Source organism: Macaca mulatta, chromosome 19 (assembly GCF_049350105.2).
Source record: "Macaca mulatta isolate MMU2019108-1 chromosome 19, T2T-MMU8v2.0, whole genome shotgun sequence".
NCBI classification, from domain to species: domain Eukaryota; kingdom Metazoa; phylum Chordata; class Mammalia; order Primates; family Cercopithecidae; genus Macaca; species Macaca mulatta.
The window spans coordinates 48,497,915-48,518,469 of NC_133424.1; the positions used below are offsets into that span (position 1 = coordinate 48,497,915).

The 20,555-nt window shown below is 39.0% G+C and overlaps 1 protein-coding gene and 1 long non-coding RNA gene across 36 annotated transcripts in view; one reads left to right on the plus strand and one right to left on the minus strand.

Annotated features, from left to right (window-relative positions):
• Positions 1 to 192: 192 nt before the first annotated feature.
• Positions 193 to 3,067, plus strand: LOC144337473 (uncharacterized). The gene is made up of 2 exons (XR_013410637.1): positions 193 to 2,017; positions 2,231 to 3,067. It is a non-coding gene; the product is annotated as an uncharacterized LOC144337473 (long non-coding RNA).
• Positions 3,068 to 4,950: 1,883 nt separating this feature from the next.
• The window catches only part of ZNF569 (zinc finger protein 569), a 107,991-nt gene continuing 92,386 nt past the window's right edge, over positions 4,951 to 20,555 (minus strand). For 29 of the 35 annotated variants that reach the window (XM_077982406.1, XM_077982404.1, XM_077982425.1 and 26 more), the window contains one exon: positions 4,951 to 8,523. In XM_077982406.1, the coding sequence (XP_077838532.1) occupies positions 6,701 to 8,523 (1,823 nt within the window). In that variant the 3' untranslated portion in view covers positions 4,951 to 6,700. The remainder of the gene's footprint in view (positions 8,524 to 20,555) is intronic. The other 6 variants (XM_077982413.1, XM_077982411.1, XM_077982414.1 and 3 more) reach the window with 1 other exon arrangement.

Consider the following 20,555-nt stretch of genomic DNA (forward strand, 5'->3'; position numbering starts at 1 on the left):
CGTCATTTAATTTAATTTTTATATTCTCACTGTTAGAGATAGGGTCTCACTCTCTTGTCCAGGCTGGAGTGCAGTGGCATGACCATAGCTCACTGCAGCCTCGAACTCACTGAACTCCCAGCCTCTACTGATCCTTCCACCTCAGCCTCCCAAGTAGCTGGGACTACAGTTGTGCACCACCATGTCCAGCTATTTTTTTTTTTTTTTTAATTTGTAGAGACAGGGTTTTGACTTGTTGTCCAGGCTGGTCTGGGACTCCTGGGCTCAAGCAATCTTCCCACCTTGGCCTCTCAGAGTGCTGGGAATACGAGTGTGAGCCACCGTGCTGGGTCTCATTTAATTTTATAAAAGCACATGGATTCTACCACCCTATTCTAGTTAGAATTTTATTAAAATTACCTATGTTCTTTTCGTGCCATATATTAGACCTAAAATTGATTCCCACTTCACCCCCTACTGCTGCTTTAATTCCTGTTTCCCTGAACATACAATGGACCACACCTGCAAAAATCACAAGGTTGACTTCAGGAATCAGTTTTGATCTTTGCTGTTGTACCTTAACTTTTTTTTTTTTTAACTTTTATTTTAGATTCGGGGAGTACATGTACAGGTTTGTTACATGGATATATTGCATGATGCTGAGGTTTGGGGTACAAATGATTCTGTCAGCCAGGTGGTGAGCATGGTACCCAGTAGGTAGTTTTTTAGCCCTTATCCCACTCCATCCCTCCCTCCAGTAGTCCCCATTGTCTGTTGTTCCCAACTTTATGTCCATGTGTACCCCTGTGGTACCCTTATTGTGTTGTGGAGCTTACACATGAGAAAGAGACTTTCTTGGATTCGTGTACATGGCTCAAGAGAAAATGATTAGAACTGATAGAATGGATAGAACTGTTAGAACATGGCTCATGCCTGTGATCCCAGCACTTTGGGAGGCGGAGGCGGGTTAATCACTTGAGGTCGGGAGTTCCAGAACTGATAGAGACCTTAATTACCTGGTCACTGTTTTTTCAACTGGGATTCCAGGAAGGAATCTCTGGTTAGATGCCACAGTATTCACAACTGATCCTTCCTGTTGTTGGCTGATGGGAGCAAAGCTCCACCCAGATTACCTATCTCAATTAGGTTCTTTGAAACTCAGCCCACTTTAGGGATAAAAACAATGGAATTCTATCTGTACAAGTGACTGTTACTGTAGTATAGGGCAATCTCATTTCTCCTTTAAATATCATCTCTTAAAAAAATTTTAGAGTTGGGGGTACATGTGCAGGTTACCTGGGCATATTGTGTGATGCTGAGGTTTGGGGTACAAATGACCCTGTCACCCATGTACTGTCTCCCGGGTGCCCCTTTTATGTTTTATTGCCTTTTATGTTTTGGCCTTTGATGATTGCTAACTGATTTTCTCCCATAAGTCAGCTTTAAAATCCCATTCCAGAAGCTTGCTGACAATTTATAACACCAGAAAAGTAAAAAGAAAGCATATAGATTTGAAAGAACAAAATATAACCGGCCCCATTTATAGATGATATTATTTTCTACGTAGAAAATCTAAAGGAATTTACAAACAAGAATATCACAACACACACATCCAGTGAAGCAGTTAAGTTTAAATCTAATACGTTTACAAAAGCTAAAAATTACAAAATAATGATTAAAACTGATGAAATCAAAGAAGACTTACATAAGACACATATTGTGTTTATGGAGTGGAAGGCTCAGTATAGTAAAGACTTCCATTCTGCCACAGTGAAATAAAGGCTTAATGCAATTTCTATCAAAATTTAAGCAGGGCTTTTGAAAACATAGACAGGCTGATCCAAAATTTATATGGAAAAGTAAAGAAAGTAGAATAGATAAATAAATTTTGAAAATATGTCAGGTGTGGTGGCTCACGCCTGTAATTCTAGCATTCTGGGAGACCAAGGCCAGAGGATTCCTTGAACTCAAGAGTTTGAGACCAGCCTGGGCAACATGGCAAAACCATCTCTACTAAAAATACAAAAATTAGCTGAGTGTGGTGACACACACCTGTAGTCTCAGCTACTTGGTTAGGAGAATCATCTGATTCTGGGAAGTTGAGGCTGCAGTGAGCTATGACTGAACTGTTGCACTCCAGCCTGGGCAACAGGAGTGAGACCCTGCCTCAAAAAAAAAAAAAAAAAAAAAAGAAAAGAGAAAGAATAATAAAGTGAGAGCAATCAGTATACACCTACAGTAATCAAGACAGTGTGGCATTGATAGAGGGATAGATGCATAGATTTTTGGAAAAGAGCATTCAGAAACACACAAGTAGGCCAAACAATTCAATGGAGAAACACTATTTTTTTTTCCAGCAAATAGCATTGTAACAAGTAGACATCCAAAAAATGAATCTTGACCTAAATTTTATTCCTCATGAAAAGTTAACTCAAAATGTATCATAGACTAATTTTCACATTCAGCTTAAAAATTTTTGTGTCTGAAATAAACTGAAAACAAAACAGTATTTTTAGAATGCAAATAACTGACAAAGGATTTGTGTCCAGAATATATTACAACACAAAAATTAAGAAAAAAATCCATTAAAAAAACTAGAGAGATAGAGAATAGATTAGTAATTGCCAGGGGTTAGGGATGGGGAGTGAGGAGAGGACAGGAAGATGGGTATGACTATAAATGGATAGAACAAGGGATCTTTGGGGTATTAAAAGTTTTATATATTGACTATTGGGAGTGGTAGTTACACTAATCTGTACATGAGATAAAATTGTATAGAACTGTACAGACACATACACAAGTGCACATAAAACTGGTAATGTTTGTGGACTGTACTAATGTCAAATTTGATATTGTACTGTTATATAAGGTGTTACCATTAGAAGAAATGAGGTGTGGGGTACAAGAACTAAATAGTACTATATAGGGTATTATTTGTATAACTTCCTACAAATCTATAATTATTTCTAAGAAAAACTTTTTAAAGTTCCAGTAGAAAAAAGCAGACTTAATATATGAATAGACTATTCACAGAAAATGAAATTGGAGGCAACATATTTGTTTTTTTGTTTTTTGAGATGGAGTCTCACTCTGTTGCCCAGGCTGCAATGCAGTGGCGCGATCTCGGCTTACTACAACCTCTGCCTCCTGAGTTCAAGTGATTCTTGTACCTCAGCCTCCCAAATAGCTGAGATTACAGGCGCGTGCCACCACACCCAGCTAATTTTTTTTTTTTTTTTTTTTGTGACGGAGTCTCGCGCTGTGTCACCCAGGCTGGAGTGCAGTGGTGGGATCTCAGCTCACTGCAAGCTCCGCCTCCCGGGTTTACGCCATTCTCCGGCCTCAGCCTCCCGAGTAGCTGGGACTACAGGCGCCCGCCACTTCGCCCGGCTAGTTTTTTGTATTTCTTAATAGAGACGGGGTTTCACCGTGTTAGCCAGGATGGTCTCGATCTCCTGACCTCGTGATCCGCCCGTCTCGGCCTCCCAAAGTGCTGGGATTACAGACTTGAGCCACCGTGCCCGGCCGCTAATTTTTGTATTTTCAGTTAAGACAGGGTTCCACCATGTTGGCCAGGCTGGTCATGAACTCCTGACCTCAAGTGATCTGCCCACCTCGGCCTCCCAAAGTGCTGGGATTACAGGCGTGAGCCACCACTGTACCTGGCAGCAACACAAATATTTGAAAGGCCTGAATATAAAACATCTGTGGAACAGAATGAAGTGAATTTTTCACCTCCACTGGGCCTTACCTGGCATACATAAAATCACCAGCATCTGCATCCCCATTTATTGATCCAGAAACAAAGAAAGCTTTGTTGAGATCTATAGATATTGCTCCTACTCCAACACTGGTAACTATTCTTGGCTTGACATATTAGAATGTAAACTATATTTTACAGTATGCATGAATGGTCTCTTTCCCTCACTCCAAAACCAACCCAAATGAAGGTGGATTTTCCCCCCCAAATGGATAGCCAATTATCCCAATAATAATTGTTTTGTTTCTTTTTTTTTTTTTTTTTTTTTTTTTTTTTTTGAGACGGAGTCTGGCTCTGTCATCCAGGCGGGAGTGCAGTGGCTGGATCTCAGCTCACTGCAAGCTCCGCCTCCCGGGTTCATGCCATTCTCCTGCCTCAGCCTCCCGAGTAGCTGGGACTACAGGCGCCCGCCACCTCACCTGGCTAGTTTTTTGTATTTTTTTAGTAGAGACGGGGTTTCACCATGTTAGCCAGGATGGTCTCGATCTCCTGACCTCGTGATTCGCCCGTCTCGGCCTCCCAAAGTGCTGGGATTACAGGCTTGAGCCACTGCGCCCGGCCAATTGTTTTGTTTCTATACTCCTTTCAACTAGAAAAAAATTTGTTTAAAATTAAAAATTGGCCTCAAATAAATGCTAAAATACTGCTGATTTTATTATTCCAATTAACATGAAGAGACAGTAAACAAAATAATATCTTGTTAGGTATGTTTTGTGTAAAGAGAATCTTCTATAAATGTTAGTATCTGATCAAGAATAAAATTCCATTTTAAAATTATTTCTCCAGGCCCAGGTTTCCCCCACCCATTTGATTCTTATTTTAGGGAAATTAGGAAAATAAAGGCAAGAAAAAAAATGAAAAACCCGTAACATTAATTTGGACAACCAGATTTATCACCACTGTCAAAATTGCTTTCACTCTTTTTTTTTTTTTTGAGACGGAGTCTCGCTGTGTCACCCAGGCTGGAGTGCAGTGGCGCGATCTCGGCTCACTGCAAGCTCCGCCTCCCGGGTTTACGCCATTCTCCTGCCTCAGCCTCCGAGTAGCTGGGACTACAGGCGCCCGCCACCACGCCCGGCTAGTTTTTTGTATTTTTAGTAGAGACGGGGTTTCACCATGTTAGCCAGGATGGTCTCGATCTCCTGACTTCGTGATCCGCCCGTCTTGGCCTCCCAAAGTACTGGGATTACAGGATTGAGCCACCGCGCCCGGCCTGCTTTCACTCTTTTATTAAAGAAATATTACAGATAAATATAAGAACTCCCATCAAACCTTTCCCACATCACAAAAGGCAACCAAGTCGTATATGGATCCATGACCAATACATAGTACTGTTCTTTGCAAGATCTTATTAAATTATACAAATGTTATACTGTGTTCCGTTGTGTATTTAAATTTTTTTCTCTCAATATTATATAGTGTAATCTATCCATATAACTATAAGTAGGTTTTGTTTCTCTCTAAATTCTGTATTTTGTCACAGAAATGATCACACTTATCTATTCCACAATTGATAAAAATTTGTTATATCCAATTTTGGGCAATACAAACCATGATTCAGGAACACAGTGATATCTCTTTGTGTACATTTGTGGGTGCCTGTGAGCCAACACACCAAAATTCAATGGACTATTCCATGTTTATGTGTTTTTTTTTTTTTTTTTTGAGACGGAGTCTCGCTCTGCCGCCCAGGCTGGAGTGCAATGGCCGGATCTCGGCTCACTGCAAGCTCCGCCTCCCGGGTTCACGCCATTCTCCTGCCTCAGCCTCCCAAGTAGCTGGGACTACAGGCGCCCGCCACCACGCCCGGCTAGTTTTTTGTATTTTTTAGTAGAGACGGGGTTTCACTGTGTTAGCCAGGATGGTTTCGATCTCCTGACCTCGTGATCCGCCCGTCTCGGCCTCCCAAAGTGCTGGGATTACAGGCTTGAGCCACCGCGCCCGGCCGTTTATGTGTTTTTAAAGAAATCTTGTTACCCTAAAGTAATAGGTTCTACTTTCATCATAGTTTTAGAATTTTGCTTTTTATATTCTGGTCTTTGGTTGGATTTTATTTTTGTATATGAGATAAAGTAGAAAGCTAAAAGTTTTCTCCTGTGAACCTTCCATTTATTAAATAAGCCATTCATTCTCCAATGATTTCAATAGCACTGTCATACACAGAATTCCTGTATCTTCTTGGATTTTTGTATCGATGCTATCTTACTACTGCTTGATTTATTCACTCAGTAATACATTGTTTAAATGACAACAGCTTTAAATAAGTATATATCTAATAATAGAGTGTGTCTTCTCTATTTGCTTTGTCAAGTTTGTTTCAGCTATTTGTGTTTCTTTACTTTTCCACATAAAATTTTTGGATAAGTTTGTGAAGTTCCTTAAAATAAAACTGATGTAAACTTCAAGTGGAAGTATATTAAACTTAGCGATTTGGGAGAGAAATTTTATTTTTACAATGTCAAGTCTTTTCAGACAAAATATCATTTTTCAGGTGCCTTTCAACATGTTTTATAACTTGATGAAGACCTCAATTCATTGTTGTGTTTATTCTTAGATTTTTCTATCAACATGTTTTCTAATTAACTATTTTTTGTATAAGTTATTTTTATAGTTCTTCATTGATACTTGGTTTTCCCAATCTTGTTTTTCTTACTTAATACATTGGCTAGGAGCTCAAGTATTGTGTTGTTATGCTGATGGCAGATACCTTGTTTCAGATTTCAATGAGAATTCTGATTAAATATTATCAGTAAGATGTCTGCTGAAAGTTTCTGATAATCAGCTTTTTCATTATATAATTTGTCACCTTGGAAGAATTCTCTAATGTTTCATAAATTTGTGGCTTTTTCAGAAGGCTATCCCACATTCATAGTTTTCTACTCTGGAAGTGATCATGTAACGTGCAATGAGGTGTTAATTCCTTCAGAAGGCTTTGCCATATTCACAGTATTCATAGGGTTTCTAATGAGTATGAATTCTCTGGTGTCTAACAAGGTGTGACTTTTGGCTGAAAGCCTTGCCACACTCAATACAGTGATAGGGCTTCTCACCTGTATGTTTTCTCATATGAAGGGTAAGAGATGAGATTTGAGAGAAGGCTTTTCCACATTTACTGCAGTCGAAGGGTTTCTCACCTGTATGTCCTCGTATATGTATAGTAAGGGATGAACTTTGGGAGAAGGCTTTTCCACATTTATTACATTCATAGGGTTTTTCACCTGTATGACCTCTCATGTGCACAATAAGGGAAGTTCTTTGAGAGAAGGCTTTCCCACATTCATTACATACATAGGGCTTCTCACCTGTGTGACTTCTCATATGTAAATTAAGCAGTGAGCACTGAGAGAAGGCTTTACCACATTTGTCACATTCATAAGGCTTTTCCCCTGTATGACTTCTCAAATGAAGGGTAAGGGATGCAATTTGAGAGAAGGCTTTACCACATTCATTACAATCGTAAGGTTTCTCTCCAGTATGAACTTTTTGATGTGTAATAAAGTTTTGCTTTTGGCTGAAGGCTTTACCACATTCATTGCATTCATAGGGTTTCTCTCCAGAATGAATTTTTTCATGAGCAATGAGATTGGATTTCTGGCTAAAGGCTTTCCCACATTCCTTACATATATAGGGTTTTTCCCCAGTATGAATTCTCTGGTGTCTAACAAGATTTGACATCTGTATAAAAGCTTTCCCACATTCATTACACTCATAAGGTTTCTCTCTAGTATGGATTTTCTGGTGTGTAATGAAGTTTTTCTTGTGGCTGAAGGCTTTTCTGCATTCCTTACATTCATAGGGTTTCTCACCAGTGTGACTTCTCATATGTACAGTAAGGGCTGAGCTTTGAGAGAAGGCTTTTCCACACTCATTACATTCATAGGGTTTTTCACCTGTATGAATTCTAACATGTATAATAAGCATGGAAAACTGAGAGAAGGCTTTACCACATTTATCACATTTATAAGGTTTTTCTCCTGTATGACTTCTCATATGAAGAGCAAGAGATGCAATTCGAGGGAAGGCTTTACCACATTCATTACATGCATAAGGTTTCTCCCCAGTATGAACTTTCTGATGTGCAATGAGGCTTTGCTTCTGGCTGAATGCTTTTCCACACTCATTACATTCATAAGGTTTCTCTCCAGTGTGAATTTTTTCATGATCAATAAGATTTGATTTCTGGCTGAAGGACTTCTCACATTCCTTACATGCATAGGGCTTCTCTCCAGTATGAATTCTTTGATGTCTAATGAGATTTGACATTTTAATGAAAGCTTTACCACATTCATTACATTTGTAAGACTGCTCCCTACTGTGAATTTTATAATGTTTAATAAGTTTTTCCTTGTGACTGAAGGCTTTTTTACAGTTACTACATTCATAGGGCTTTTCTCCACTATGAATTCTCAGATGTCTGATGAGGTCCAAAGTTTGATTGAAGCCTTTTCCACAATGATTACACTTAAAGGGAGTAATGACAAAATGGGATGAGCTGTTAGCATATGATTTCACAGGTTCATTATATTCACAATGTTCCTTTCTTATAAGGCATTTAGCATTATTATGACAGTCAAAATTATGTTCTAAACACTTTCCAAATAAGTCATACTCATAGAGATTGTGTCTGGAAGGGAAAAAATCAGAGTTCAGAGGAAATACATTTGCAAATTTCTTTTGACATTCATTGCCTTTTTCTTCAGTCAGTGTTTTCTGGAATTTAACTTCAACTTGTCTCAAAAGTCTGTCCTGGTTTTTCTGATGCTCATCAACTCCCCATATTTCTCCTAAAACAGATTGAAAATAAATATCACTTACAATTTTTTTTCCAATATCGTAATATGAAGAACATTTTGAAAAATATGCAATTGTGAGCCGAGATCGCGCCACTGCACTCCAGCCTGGGGCACAGAGCAAGACTCCGCGTCAAAAAAAAAAAAAAAATTGCAATTATGGGACTGATTATTGGTTTAAGCCCCAGTCTCCCACTACTAAAAAATTTTCAAGTGCATATATCTCTTATCTCTGAAGTTTTGAGAAGGAAATTCAGGAAAGGAAGTATGAGTGGAGGCATGTATTTATAAATACAAATAGCTTTGATTGCTTTAAAAAAGGATTTGATAGAAAACAAATTGGTAAATAGGAGATGCAGAATGTACAAATAAAGTAAGAAGAAATAATTACAGAGAAAAAACAAAAACAGGAAGCTAAAACCTATAAGATCATTTTGCAGGACTCTATTAAAATACATTTTTATAATCTAAACGTTTCTGGATTGTAAATTACCAAAACTGACTCTACAAGATTCAGAAAACTTATCTAAATCCGTTTTCATAAAATGAAAAGAAATATGAAAAGTAATACCCTAAAACAAAACAGGAAAAACCCAGAGATTCACATGAAAATTCTAACAGATTTAAAGAACAACTCCTGTGCTGTCTAAAATGTTCTGAAAGAAAAAATAGAAAAATTCCCAATGTTTTTGTATATGAAAAAAATATATTAATACAAAAACCTGACAAAGATGACACACCAAAAAAGGAAACTATCCAATTTCATTTATGAAAACCAATGTAAAAATTCTATGTAAAACATCAAAATGACCCAAAAGGAAAAAAGTGACCCAGAAGTACATTACATATAAGATATATCATATTTGAGTCCATTTTTTCCAGGGATATGTTTCAATAATAGAAAGTATATTACTAAAAGTAAATACATTAATGAAAATGTCAAGTAATGACATTTAAAAAAATGGAAAAGTCAAGTAATCAATTCTGTAGATATTAAGATCATAAAACTCTATCTATTTTTCATTAAAAAATCCTTTATATAAAATAGGAACAAATAACATTTAATTTGAGAATAAACTACAGTACAGCCCAAACACCAGCCCTTTACTTAATGGAAAACATTCAGAAGCATTCACATTAAAGTCAGAAATAAGAAAAGATGAGTTGTTGTCACCACTCATTGCAGTACTAGGTAGTACAATTAAATAAGAGAAATAAATCAGAGGTATGAAAATTAAGAAAAGAGTTTGCCCCTCTTAATTAAAAGGCGTGAGTGCAGTGGCTCATGCCTGTAATCCTAGCACTTTGGGAGGCTGAGGCAAACAGATCTCTTGAGCCCACGAGTTCAAAACCAGACTGAGCCACATGGCAAAACCCCATCTCTACCAAAGATACAAAAATTATCTTGGCGTAGTGGTGCACCCCTGTAGTGCCAGCTACTAGGGAGGCTGAGATGGGAGGATCACCTGGGAGGTCAAGGTTGCAGTGAGCAGAGATCACCGCTGCTGTCTAGCCTGGGAGAAAGAATAAGACTGTGTCTCAAAAAACAAAACAAAACAAAAAAAAAAGGAAAAGAAAATGAAAATTAACATTATTTGTCAGAAACAAAACTGTTTACCTGAAAAATCAAGTCATCTGAACAATTATGAAAAGTAAGAAATTCACTACATATCAATCAATATTCATTTTTAAAAACCTTCATATACAAACAACTACAGTCATCCCTCATTATCTACTGGGGACTGGTTCCAGGACCTCCCATGGATACCAAAATCCATGGATGCTCAATGCCTTGCATAAAATGATAAAGCATTTTCATATAACCTATACGTATCTTTCCATATACTTTAATCTCCAGATTACTTATAATACTTAATACAATATAAATGCTATGTAAATCGTTATACTATAATTTTAAATTTGTATTTTTTTATTGTTGTATTGTTATTTTTTGTTGCTTTTTTCCCCTGAATATTTTCAATCTGTAATTGCAGAAAGCATGGATAGAAAGGGCTGACTATATTCAGAAATTATAGAATTAAAAACTACATTTATAATGACAACAAAAAGTATGAAAAATATACAAAAATTTAAAATGTCCAAAAACCATACGAAGAAAACTTTAAAATGAACACATAGACTTGAAGAAATGGAATGGTGTTATGGACTGAATTGAATTGAATTGAAGTCCTAACTCCTCGTGCCTCAGAATGAGGCCTCATTTAGATATAGGGTCACTGAAGATGAAATTAGGTTAAGATGAGGTCAAACTGGAATAAGAGAAGCCCCAATGCAATATGACTTGTGTTCTTACAAAAAGAATGCTACACAAAGAGACAAGAGACACAGAAGAAATGCCATGCAAAGATGGAGAGACAGAGTAGAGTTTTGCTGCCACAAACCAAGGAATGTCTGGGAATACCAGAAGCTGAAAGAGGCAAGGAAGAATCCTTCCCTACAGGTTTCAGAGGGAGTATGGCCCTACTGACACCTTGATTTTAGATTTCTGGCCTCCAGAACTGTGAGAACATTTTTTTTTTATTTTTTATTTTTTAGAGACAGATTCTCACTCTGTAGCCCAAGTTGGAGCGTAGTGGTGCAATCTCGGCTCACTGCAACCTTCAACTCTGGGGCTCAAGCGATTCTCCTGCCTCAGCCTCCCGAGTAGCTGGGACTAGGGGCGTGCACCACCACACCCAGTTAATTTTTTTGTATTTTTAGTAGATATGGGTTTTCACCATGTTGCCCTGGGTGGTCTCGAACTCCTGAGCTCAGGTGATCCACCCACCTCGGCCTCTCAAAGTGGTGGCCCATGCCTGGCCAATTCCTGTTATTTCTGTTACCAAGTTTGTGGTATTTTGTTTCAGCAGCCCTAGGAAACTAAGACAAAAGGCATTAAAGGATTTTACATGAGAAAATTCAACAGCATAAAGATGACATTCACAAGTTAATATATCAGTTTAAAGGAGTTTCAATAAAAATGTTTGAAAATAGAATAGCTCAAAGGAAAATGATACTGGGGGTGCCACCATAGACAGGAAAAATGTGTAAGAGAATAATTACTTTTCAAAATACATCCTTTTCTACTTTAGAAGGTCTGTTCTGGCTGGGTGCGATGGCACATGCCTGTAATCCCAGCAGGTCGAGGCGGATGGATCATGAGGTCAGGAGTTCAAGACTAGCCTGGCCAACATAGTGAAACCCCATCTCTACTAAAAATACAAAAATTAGCCGGGCGTGGTGGCGCGTGCCTGTAGTCCCAGCTACATGGGAAGCTGAGGCAGGAGAATCACTTGAACCGGGAGGCGGAGATTGCAATGAACCAAGATCGTGCCACTATACTCCAACCTGGGTAACAGAGTGAGACTCCATCTCAAAAAAAATAATAATCATCAAAAAATAAAAATAAAAAGTTCTGCTCCATGAGTATGTATTATATATCCAGTGTAAACAAATAAAATTGTTCTGAACACTGCAATAATCAATAAAATGAGAAGAACCAATAGGAAGGTTAAAAACTGGATGACAGAATTGGAACATAAAACTGGAGAGGCCCACCTAGGTTACTTGTATAGGGGCAAATATAGTGAGCAGAGGGAAAAAAAATAATAAGAAGTTGAGGTTAAATATGGTATAATAAATACATGAGTTTAGCTTGGATTCTATCCAAAAGTGCACTAATATTACAGTATCATGTAAAAGGCATAAACCAACGAAGACAAAGGCCATAACAGACAACAATGGATGATAGATTTAAACATAATTTTAGCAGATGGAAGAAGATGAAAGGACTGTTACCTAACAGAAGAACTGAGAACACTGAAACCCATGTGCCTGCAGACGAAGATGTCAAAAAGCAAGTTCCTACTATATAACTAAAGAAAGGCTGAGAAATCATGTACCACGAAAAGTGGGAATGAACAGGGGCCCTAAAAAACAAGAGAACTGAATGGAAGTCTATAAGGCAAACAATTGCCTGCATTGTGCTATGAGATGCCTATCACTCCCTAGAGAAGATGGGAGACTACTCTCTGCTTCTGGAGAAATGGAACCAGACAGACTCTAGAGTCAGGGACACCAGGCAGAAGAATACAGGGAAAATAAACTGGCTCAAACAAGGAGAATAAGTGAAAGTTTACATACTTAATAAGGCTGAGATACTCAGTTCCGTATTGCTGCTTACTTCCAATAGGAAAATGGAAATTTTTCTCCTCTCTGCCGGCATCTGTTATTTTTTGCCTTTTTAATAATGGCCATTATGACTGGTGTGAGGTGGTATCTCATTATGGTGATTTGCATTTCTCTAACAATCAGTGATGTTGAACTTTCTTTCATAAGCTTCTTGGCCATATTTATGTCTTGAAAAGTATCTGTTCATGTCCTTTCAATAGGGTTGTTTTTTTCTTGTAAATTTAAGTTCCTTATAGATGCTGGGTATTAGGCCTGTGTCAGATGCATAGTTTGCAAATATTTTCTCCCATTCTGTAGGTTGTCTGTTTACTGATAGTTTACATAAATAATCTTAACTAAATGTATTACAACAAATATACAAAAAGATAATAAAATAAAATCTATAAATCAATAATTCAAAATAGAAACATAGGCATACTTCAGAGATACTGTGGGTTCAGTTCCACACCACTACAATAAAGCATGTTACACAACTTTTTTGGTTCCCCACTGCATATAAAAGTTATGTTGGCCGGGTGCGGTGGCTCACGACTGTAATCCCGGCACTTTGGGAGGCCGAGGTAGGTGAATCATTTGAGGTCAGGGGTTCAAGACCAGCCTGGCCAATATGGTGGTCTCTACTAAAAATTTTTAAAAATTAGCTGGGCGTGGTGGCAGGCGCCTGTACACACCCAGCTACCGGGAGGCTGAGGCAGGAGAATCATTTGAACCCAGGAGGTAGAGGTTGCAGTGAGCCGAGATCGCACCACAGCACTCCAACCTGGGTGTCTAAGAGAGACTCCATCTCAAAAAAAAACCCCAAAAAACAAGTTAATACTATATACTCTAGTCTATTATGTATACAATAGCATCATGTCTAAAAAATGTACTACACCTTAATTTAAAAATATTGCTAAAAAAAAGCTAAGCTAACAATCATCTGAACCTTCCGTGAGTAATCTTTTTGCTGATAGGGGGTCTTCCTCAATGTTGATGGCTGCTGACTAATCAAGGAGGGATTGCAGAAAGTTGGGGTGGCTGTAGCAATTTCTTTTTTCTTTTCTTTTCTGAGATGGAATCTCCCTCTGTTGCCCAGGCTGGAGTGCAGTGGCTCAATCTCTGCTCACTGCAACTTCTGCCTCCTGGGTTCAAGCAATTCTCCTGCCTCAGCCTCCTGAGTAGCTGGGATTACAGGTGTGCACCACCATGCCAGGCTAATTTTTATTATTATTATTTTTAGTAGTGATGGAGTTTCACTAATGTTGGCCAAGCTACTCTCAAACTCCTGACCTCGTGATCCACCCGCCTCAGCCTCCCAAAGTGCTGGGATTACAGACATGGGCCACTGCGCCCGGCCGCAATTGCTTAAGATAACAATGAAGAGTCACATTGATTGACTTTTCTTTCACAAAAAGTTTATCTGTAGCATGTGATGATGTTTGATAGTACTTTACCCGCAGTAGAACTTCTTTCAAAAGTGTAGTCACTCCTCTCAAATCCTGCCACTGCCTTATCAATTCTATTTATGGAATATTCTAAATCATTGATTTCCACAATGTGCACAGCATCTTCACCAGGAGTAGATCCTGAAGAAATGACTTTCTTTGTTCATCCATAAGAAGTAATCCTTATCCCTGCTATCACGAGACTACAGCAATTCAGTCACATCTTCCGGCTCTACTTCTATTTCTACTTCTCTTGCTAGGGGCACATCTACAATAACTTCCTCCACTGAAGCCTTGAACCCTTCAAAGTCATCCATGAGGGTCAAATCAACCTCTTTCAAACTCCTGTTGATATTCTGATCTCCTCTCATGAGTCCTGAATATTCATAATAGCACCTAGAATCATGAATCCTTTCCAGCCAGTTTTTACACTTTTTAATTTACTTTACCCAGATCCATCAGAGGAATCATTACCTATGGAAGCTACTACGTTACAGAATGTATTTCTTTTTTTTTTTTCTTTTTTAAAAATTATTATTATACTTTAAGTTCTAGGGTACATGTGCATAACATGCAGGTTTGTTACATATGTATACTTGTGCCATGTTGGTGTGCTGCACCCATCAACTCGTCATTTACATCAGGTATAACTCCCAATGCAACCCCTCCCCCCTCCCCATGATAGGCCCTGGTGTGTGATGTTCCCCTTCCCGAGTCCAAGTGATCTCATTGTTCAGTTCCCACCTATGAGTGAGAACATGCGGCGTTTGGTTTTCTGTTCTTGCGATAGTTTGCTGAGAATGATGGTTTCCACCTGCATCCATGTCCCTACAAAGGACACAAACTCATCCTTTTTTAAGGCTGCATAGTATTCCACGGTGTATATGTGCCACATTTTCTTAATCCAGTCTGTCACTGATGGACATTTGGGTTGATTCCAAGTCTTTGCTATTGTGAATAGTGCTGCAATAAACATACGTGTGCATGTGTCTTTATAGCAGCATGATTTATAATCCTTTGGGTATATACCCAGTAATGGGATGGCTGGGTCATATGGTACTTCTAGTTCTAGATCCTTGAGGAATCGCCATACTGTTTTCCATAATGGTTGAACTAGTTTACAATCTCACTAACAGTGTAAAAGTGTTGTATTTCTCCACATCCTCTCCAGCACCTGTTGTTTCCTGACTTTTTAATGATCGCCATTCTAACTGGTGTGAGATGGTATCTCATTGTGGTTTTGATTTGCATTTCTCTGATGGCCAGTGATGATGAGCATTTTTTCATGTGTCTGTTGGCTGTATGCATGTCTTCTTTTGAGAAATGTCTGTTCATATCCTTTGCCCACTTTTTGATGGGGTTGTTTGTTTTTTTCTTGTAAATCTGTTTGAGTTCTTTGTAGGTTCTGGATACTAGCCCTTTATCAGATGAGTAGATTGCAAAAATTTTCTCCCATTCTGTAGGTTGCCTGTTCACTCTGATGGTAGATTCTTTTGCTGTGCGGAAGCTCTTTAGTTTAATTAGATCCCATTTGTCAATTTTGGCTTTTGTTGCCATTGCTTTTAGTGTTTTAGACATGAAGTCCTTGCCCATGCCTATGTCCTGAATGGTATTACCTAGGTTTTCTTCTAGGGTTTTTATGGTATTAGGTCTAACATTTAAGTCTCTAATCCATCTTGAATTAATTTTCGTATAAGGAGTAAGGAAAGGATCCAGTTTCAGCTTTCTACTTATGGCTAGCCAATTTTCCCAGCACCATTTATTAAATAAGGAATCCTTTCCCCATTTCTTGTTTTTCTCAGGTTTGTCAAAGATCGGATGGCTGTAGATGTGTGGTATTATTTCTGAGGACTCTGTTCTGTTCCATTGGTCTATATCTCTGTTTTGGTACTGGTACCATGCTGTTTTGGTTACTGTAGCCTTGTAGTATAGTTTGAAGTCAGGTAGCATGATGCCTCCAGCTTTGTTCTTTTGACTTAGGATTGTTTTGGCAGTGTGGGCTCTTTTTTGGTTCCATATGAACTTTAAAGCAGTTTTTTCCAATTCTGTGAAGAAACTCATTGGTATCTTGATGGGGATGGCATTGAATCTATAAATTACCTTGGGCAGTATGGCCATTTTCACGATATTGATTCTTCCTATCCATGAGCATGGTATGTTCTTCCATTTGTTTGTGTCCTCTTTTATTTCACTGAGCAGTGGTTTGTAGTTCTCCTTGAAGAGGTCCTTTACATCCCTTGTAAGTTGGATTCCTAGGTATTTTATTCTCTTTGAAGCAATTGTGAATGGAAGTTCACTCATGATTTGGCTGTCTGTCTGTGACTGGTGTATAAGAATGCTTGTAATTTTTGCACATTTATTTTGTATCCTGAGACTTTGCTGAAGTTTCTTATCAGCTTAAGGAGATTTGGGGCTGAGACGATGGGGTTTTCTAAATATACAATCATGTCATCTGCAAACAGGGAGAATTTGACTTCTTCTTTTCCTAACTGAATACCCTCTATTTCTTTCTCTTGCCTGATTGCCCTAGCCAGAACTTCCAACACTATGTTGAATAGGAGTGGTGAGAGAGGGCATCCCTGTCTTGTGCCAGTTTTCAAAGGGAATTTTTCCAGTTTTTGCCCATTCAGTATGATATTGGCTGTGGGTTTGTCATAAATAGCTCTTATGATTTTGAGATACGTTCCATCAATACCGAATTTATTGAGCGTTTTTAGCATGAAGGGCTGTTGAATTTTGTCAAAGGCCTTTTCTGCATCTATTAAGATAATCATGTGGTTTTTGTCTTTCGTTCTGTTTATATGCTGGATTACATTTATTGATTTGCGTATGTTGAACCAGCCTTGCATCCCAGAGATGAAGCCTACTTGATCATGGTGGATAAGCTTTTTGATGTGCTGCTGGATCCAGTTTGCCAGTATTTTATTGAGGATTTTTGCATCGATGTTCATCAGGGATATTGGTCTAAAATTCTCTTTTTTTGTTGTGTCTCTGCCAGGCTTTGGTATCAGGATGATGTTGGCCTCATAAAATGAGTTAGGGAGGATTCCCTCTTTTTCTATTGATTGGAATAGTTTCAGAAGGAATGGTATCAGCTCCTCCTTGTACCTCTGGTAGAATTCAGCTGTGAATCCATCTGGTCCTGGACTTTTTTTGGTTGGTAGGCTATTAATTATTGCCTCAATTTCCGAGCCTGCTATTGGTCTATTCAGGGATTCAGCTTCCTCCTGGTTTAGTCTTGGGAGAGTGTAAGTGTCTAGGAAATTATCCATTTCTTCTAGATTTTCTAGTTTATTTGCGTAGAGGTGTTTATAGTATTCTCTGATGGTAGTTTGTATTTCTGTGGGGTCGGTGGTGATATCCCCTTTATCATTTTTTATTGCGTCTATTTGATTCTTCTCTCTTTTCTTCTTTATTAGTCTTGCTAGCAGTCTATCAGTTTTGTTGATCTTTTCAAAAAACCAACTCCTGGATTCATTGATTTTTTGGAGAGTTTTTTGTGTCTCTATCTCCTTCAGTTCTGATCTGATCTTAGTTATTTCTTGCCTTCTGCTAGCTTTTGAATGTGTTTGCTCTTGCTTCCCTAGTTCTTTTAATTGTGATGTTAGCGTGTCAATTTTAGATCTTTCCAGCTTTCTCTTGTGGGCATTTAGTGCTATAAATTTCCCTCTACACACTGCTTTAAATGTGTCCCAGAGATTCTGGTATGTTGTATCTTTGTTCTCATTGGTTTCAAAGAACATCTTTATTTCTGCCTTCATTTCGTTACGTACCCAGTAGTCATTCAGGAGCAGGTTATTCAGTTTCCATGTAGTTGAGCAGTTTTGATTGAGTTTCTTAGTCCAGAGTTCTAGTTTGATTGCACTGTGGTCTGAGAGACAGTTTGTTATAATTTCTGTTCTTGTACATTTGCTGAGGAGTGCTTTACTTCCAATTATGTGGTCAATTTTGGAATAAGTGTGATGTGGTGCTGAGAAGAATGTATATTCTGTTGATTTGGGGCGGAGAGTTCTGTAGATGTCTATTAGGTCTGCTTGCTGCAGAGATGAGTTCAATTCCTGGATATCCTTGTTAACTTTCTGTCTCGTTGATCTGTCTAATGTTGACAGTGGGGTGTTGAAGTCTCCTATTATTATTGTATGGGAGTCTAAGTCTCTTTGTAAGTCTCTAAGGACTTGCTTGATGAATCTGGGTGCTCCTGTATTGGGTGCATATATATTTAGGATCGTTAGCTCTTCCTGTTGAATTGATCCCTTTACCATTATGTAATGGCCTTGTCTCTTTTGATCTTTGATGGTTTAAAGTCTGTTTTATCTGAGACTAGTATTGCAACCCCTGTGTTTTTTTTTTTTTTTTTTTTTTTTGAGACGGAGTCTCGCTCTGTCGCCCAGGCTGGAGTGCAGTGGCCGGATCTCAGCTCACTGCAAGCTCCGCCTCCTGGGTTCACACCATTCTCCTGCCTCAGCCTCCTGAGTAGCTGGGACTACAGGCGCCCGCCACCTCGCCCGGCTAGTTTTTTGTATTTTTTTGTAGAGACGGGGTTTCACCGTGTTAGCCAGGCTGGTCTCAAACTCCTGACCTGGTGATCCATCCGTCTCGGCCTCCCAAAGTGCTGGGATTACAGGCTTGAGCCACCGCGCCCGGCCCCCTGCTTTTTTTTTTGTTTTCCATTTGCTTGGTAGATCTTCCTCCATCCCTTTATTTTGAGCCTATGTATGTCTCTGCATGTGAGATGGGTCTCCTGAATACAGCAAATTGATGGGTCTTCACTCTTTATCCAGTTTGTCAGTCTGTCTGTTTTAATTGGACCATTTAGTCCATTTACATTTAAGGTTAATATTGTTATGTGTGAACTTGATCCTGCCATTATGATATTAACTGGTTATTTTACTCATTAGTTGATGCAGTTTCTTCCTAGCCTCGATGGTCTTTACATTTTGGCATGTTTTTGCAATGGCTGGTACCAGTTGTTCCTTTCCATGTTTAGTGCTTCCTTCACGGTCTCTTGTAAGGCAGGCCTGGTGGTGACAAAATCTCTAAGCATTTGCTTATCTGTAAAGGATTTTATTTCTCCTTCACTTATGAAACTTAGTTTAGCTGGATATGAAATTCTGGGTTGAAAATTCTTTTCTTTAAGAATGTTGAATATTGGCCCCCACTCTCTTCTGGCTTGTAGAGTTTCTGCAGAGAGATCTGCTGTTAGTCTGATGGGCTTCCCTTTGTGGGTAACCCGACCTTTCTCTCTGGCTGCCCTTAAGATTTTTTTCTTCATTTCAACTTTGGTAAATCTGGCAATTATGTGTCTTGGAGTTGCTCTTCTCGAGGAGTATCTTTGTGGCATTCTCTGTATTTCCTGAATTTGAATGTTGGCCTGCCCTACTAGGCTGGGGAAGTTCTCCTGGATGATATCCTGAAGAGTGTTTTCCAACTTGGTTCCATTTTCCCCCTCACTTTTAGGCACCCCAATCAGATGTAGATTTGGTCTTTTTACATAATCCCATACTTCTTGCAGTCTTTGTTCATTTCTTTTTCTTCTTTTTTCTTTAGATTTCTCTTCTCGCTTCATTTCATTCATTTGATCCTCAGTTGCTGATACTCTTTCTTCCAATTGATTGAGTCGGTTACTGAAGCTTGTGCATTTGTCACGTATTTCTCGTGTCATGGTTTTCATCTCTGTCAGTTTGTTTATGGCCTTCTCTGCATTAATTATTCTAGTTATCCATTCTTCCACTCTTTTTTTCAAGATTTTTAGTTTCTTTGTGCTGGGTACGTAATTCTTCCTTTAGCTGTGAGAAGTTTGATGGACTGAAGCCGTCTTCTCTCATCTCATCAAAGTCATTCTCCGTCCAGCTTTGATCTGTTGCTGGCGATGAGCTGCGTTCCTTTGCAGGGGGAGATGCGCTCTTATTTTTTGAATTTCCAGCTTTTCTGCCCTGCTTTTTCCCCATCTTTGTGGTTTTTATCTGCCTCTGGTCTTTGATGATGGTGATGTACTGATGAGGTTTTGGTGTGGGTGTCCTTCCTGTTTGTTAATTTTCCTTCTAACAGTCGGGACCCTCAGCTGTAGGTCTGTTGGAGATTGCTTGAGGTCCACTCCAGACCCTGTTTGCCTGGGTATCAGCAGGAGAGGCTGCAGAAGATAGAATACTGCTGAACAGCGAGTGTACCTGTCTGATTCTTGCTTTGGAAGCTTCCTCTCAGGGGTGTACTCCACCGTGTGAGGTGTGGGGTGTCGGTCTGCCCCTAGTGGGGGATGTCTCCCAGTTAGGCTACTCAGGGGTCAGAGACCCACTTGAGCAGGCAGTCTTTCCATTCTCAGATCTCAACCTCCGTTTTGGGAGATCCACTGCTCTCTTCAAAGCTGTCAGACAGAGTCGTTTGCGTCTGCAGAGGTTTCTGCTGCTTTTTGTT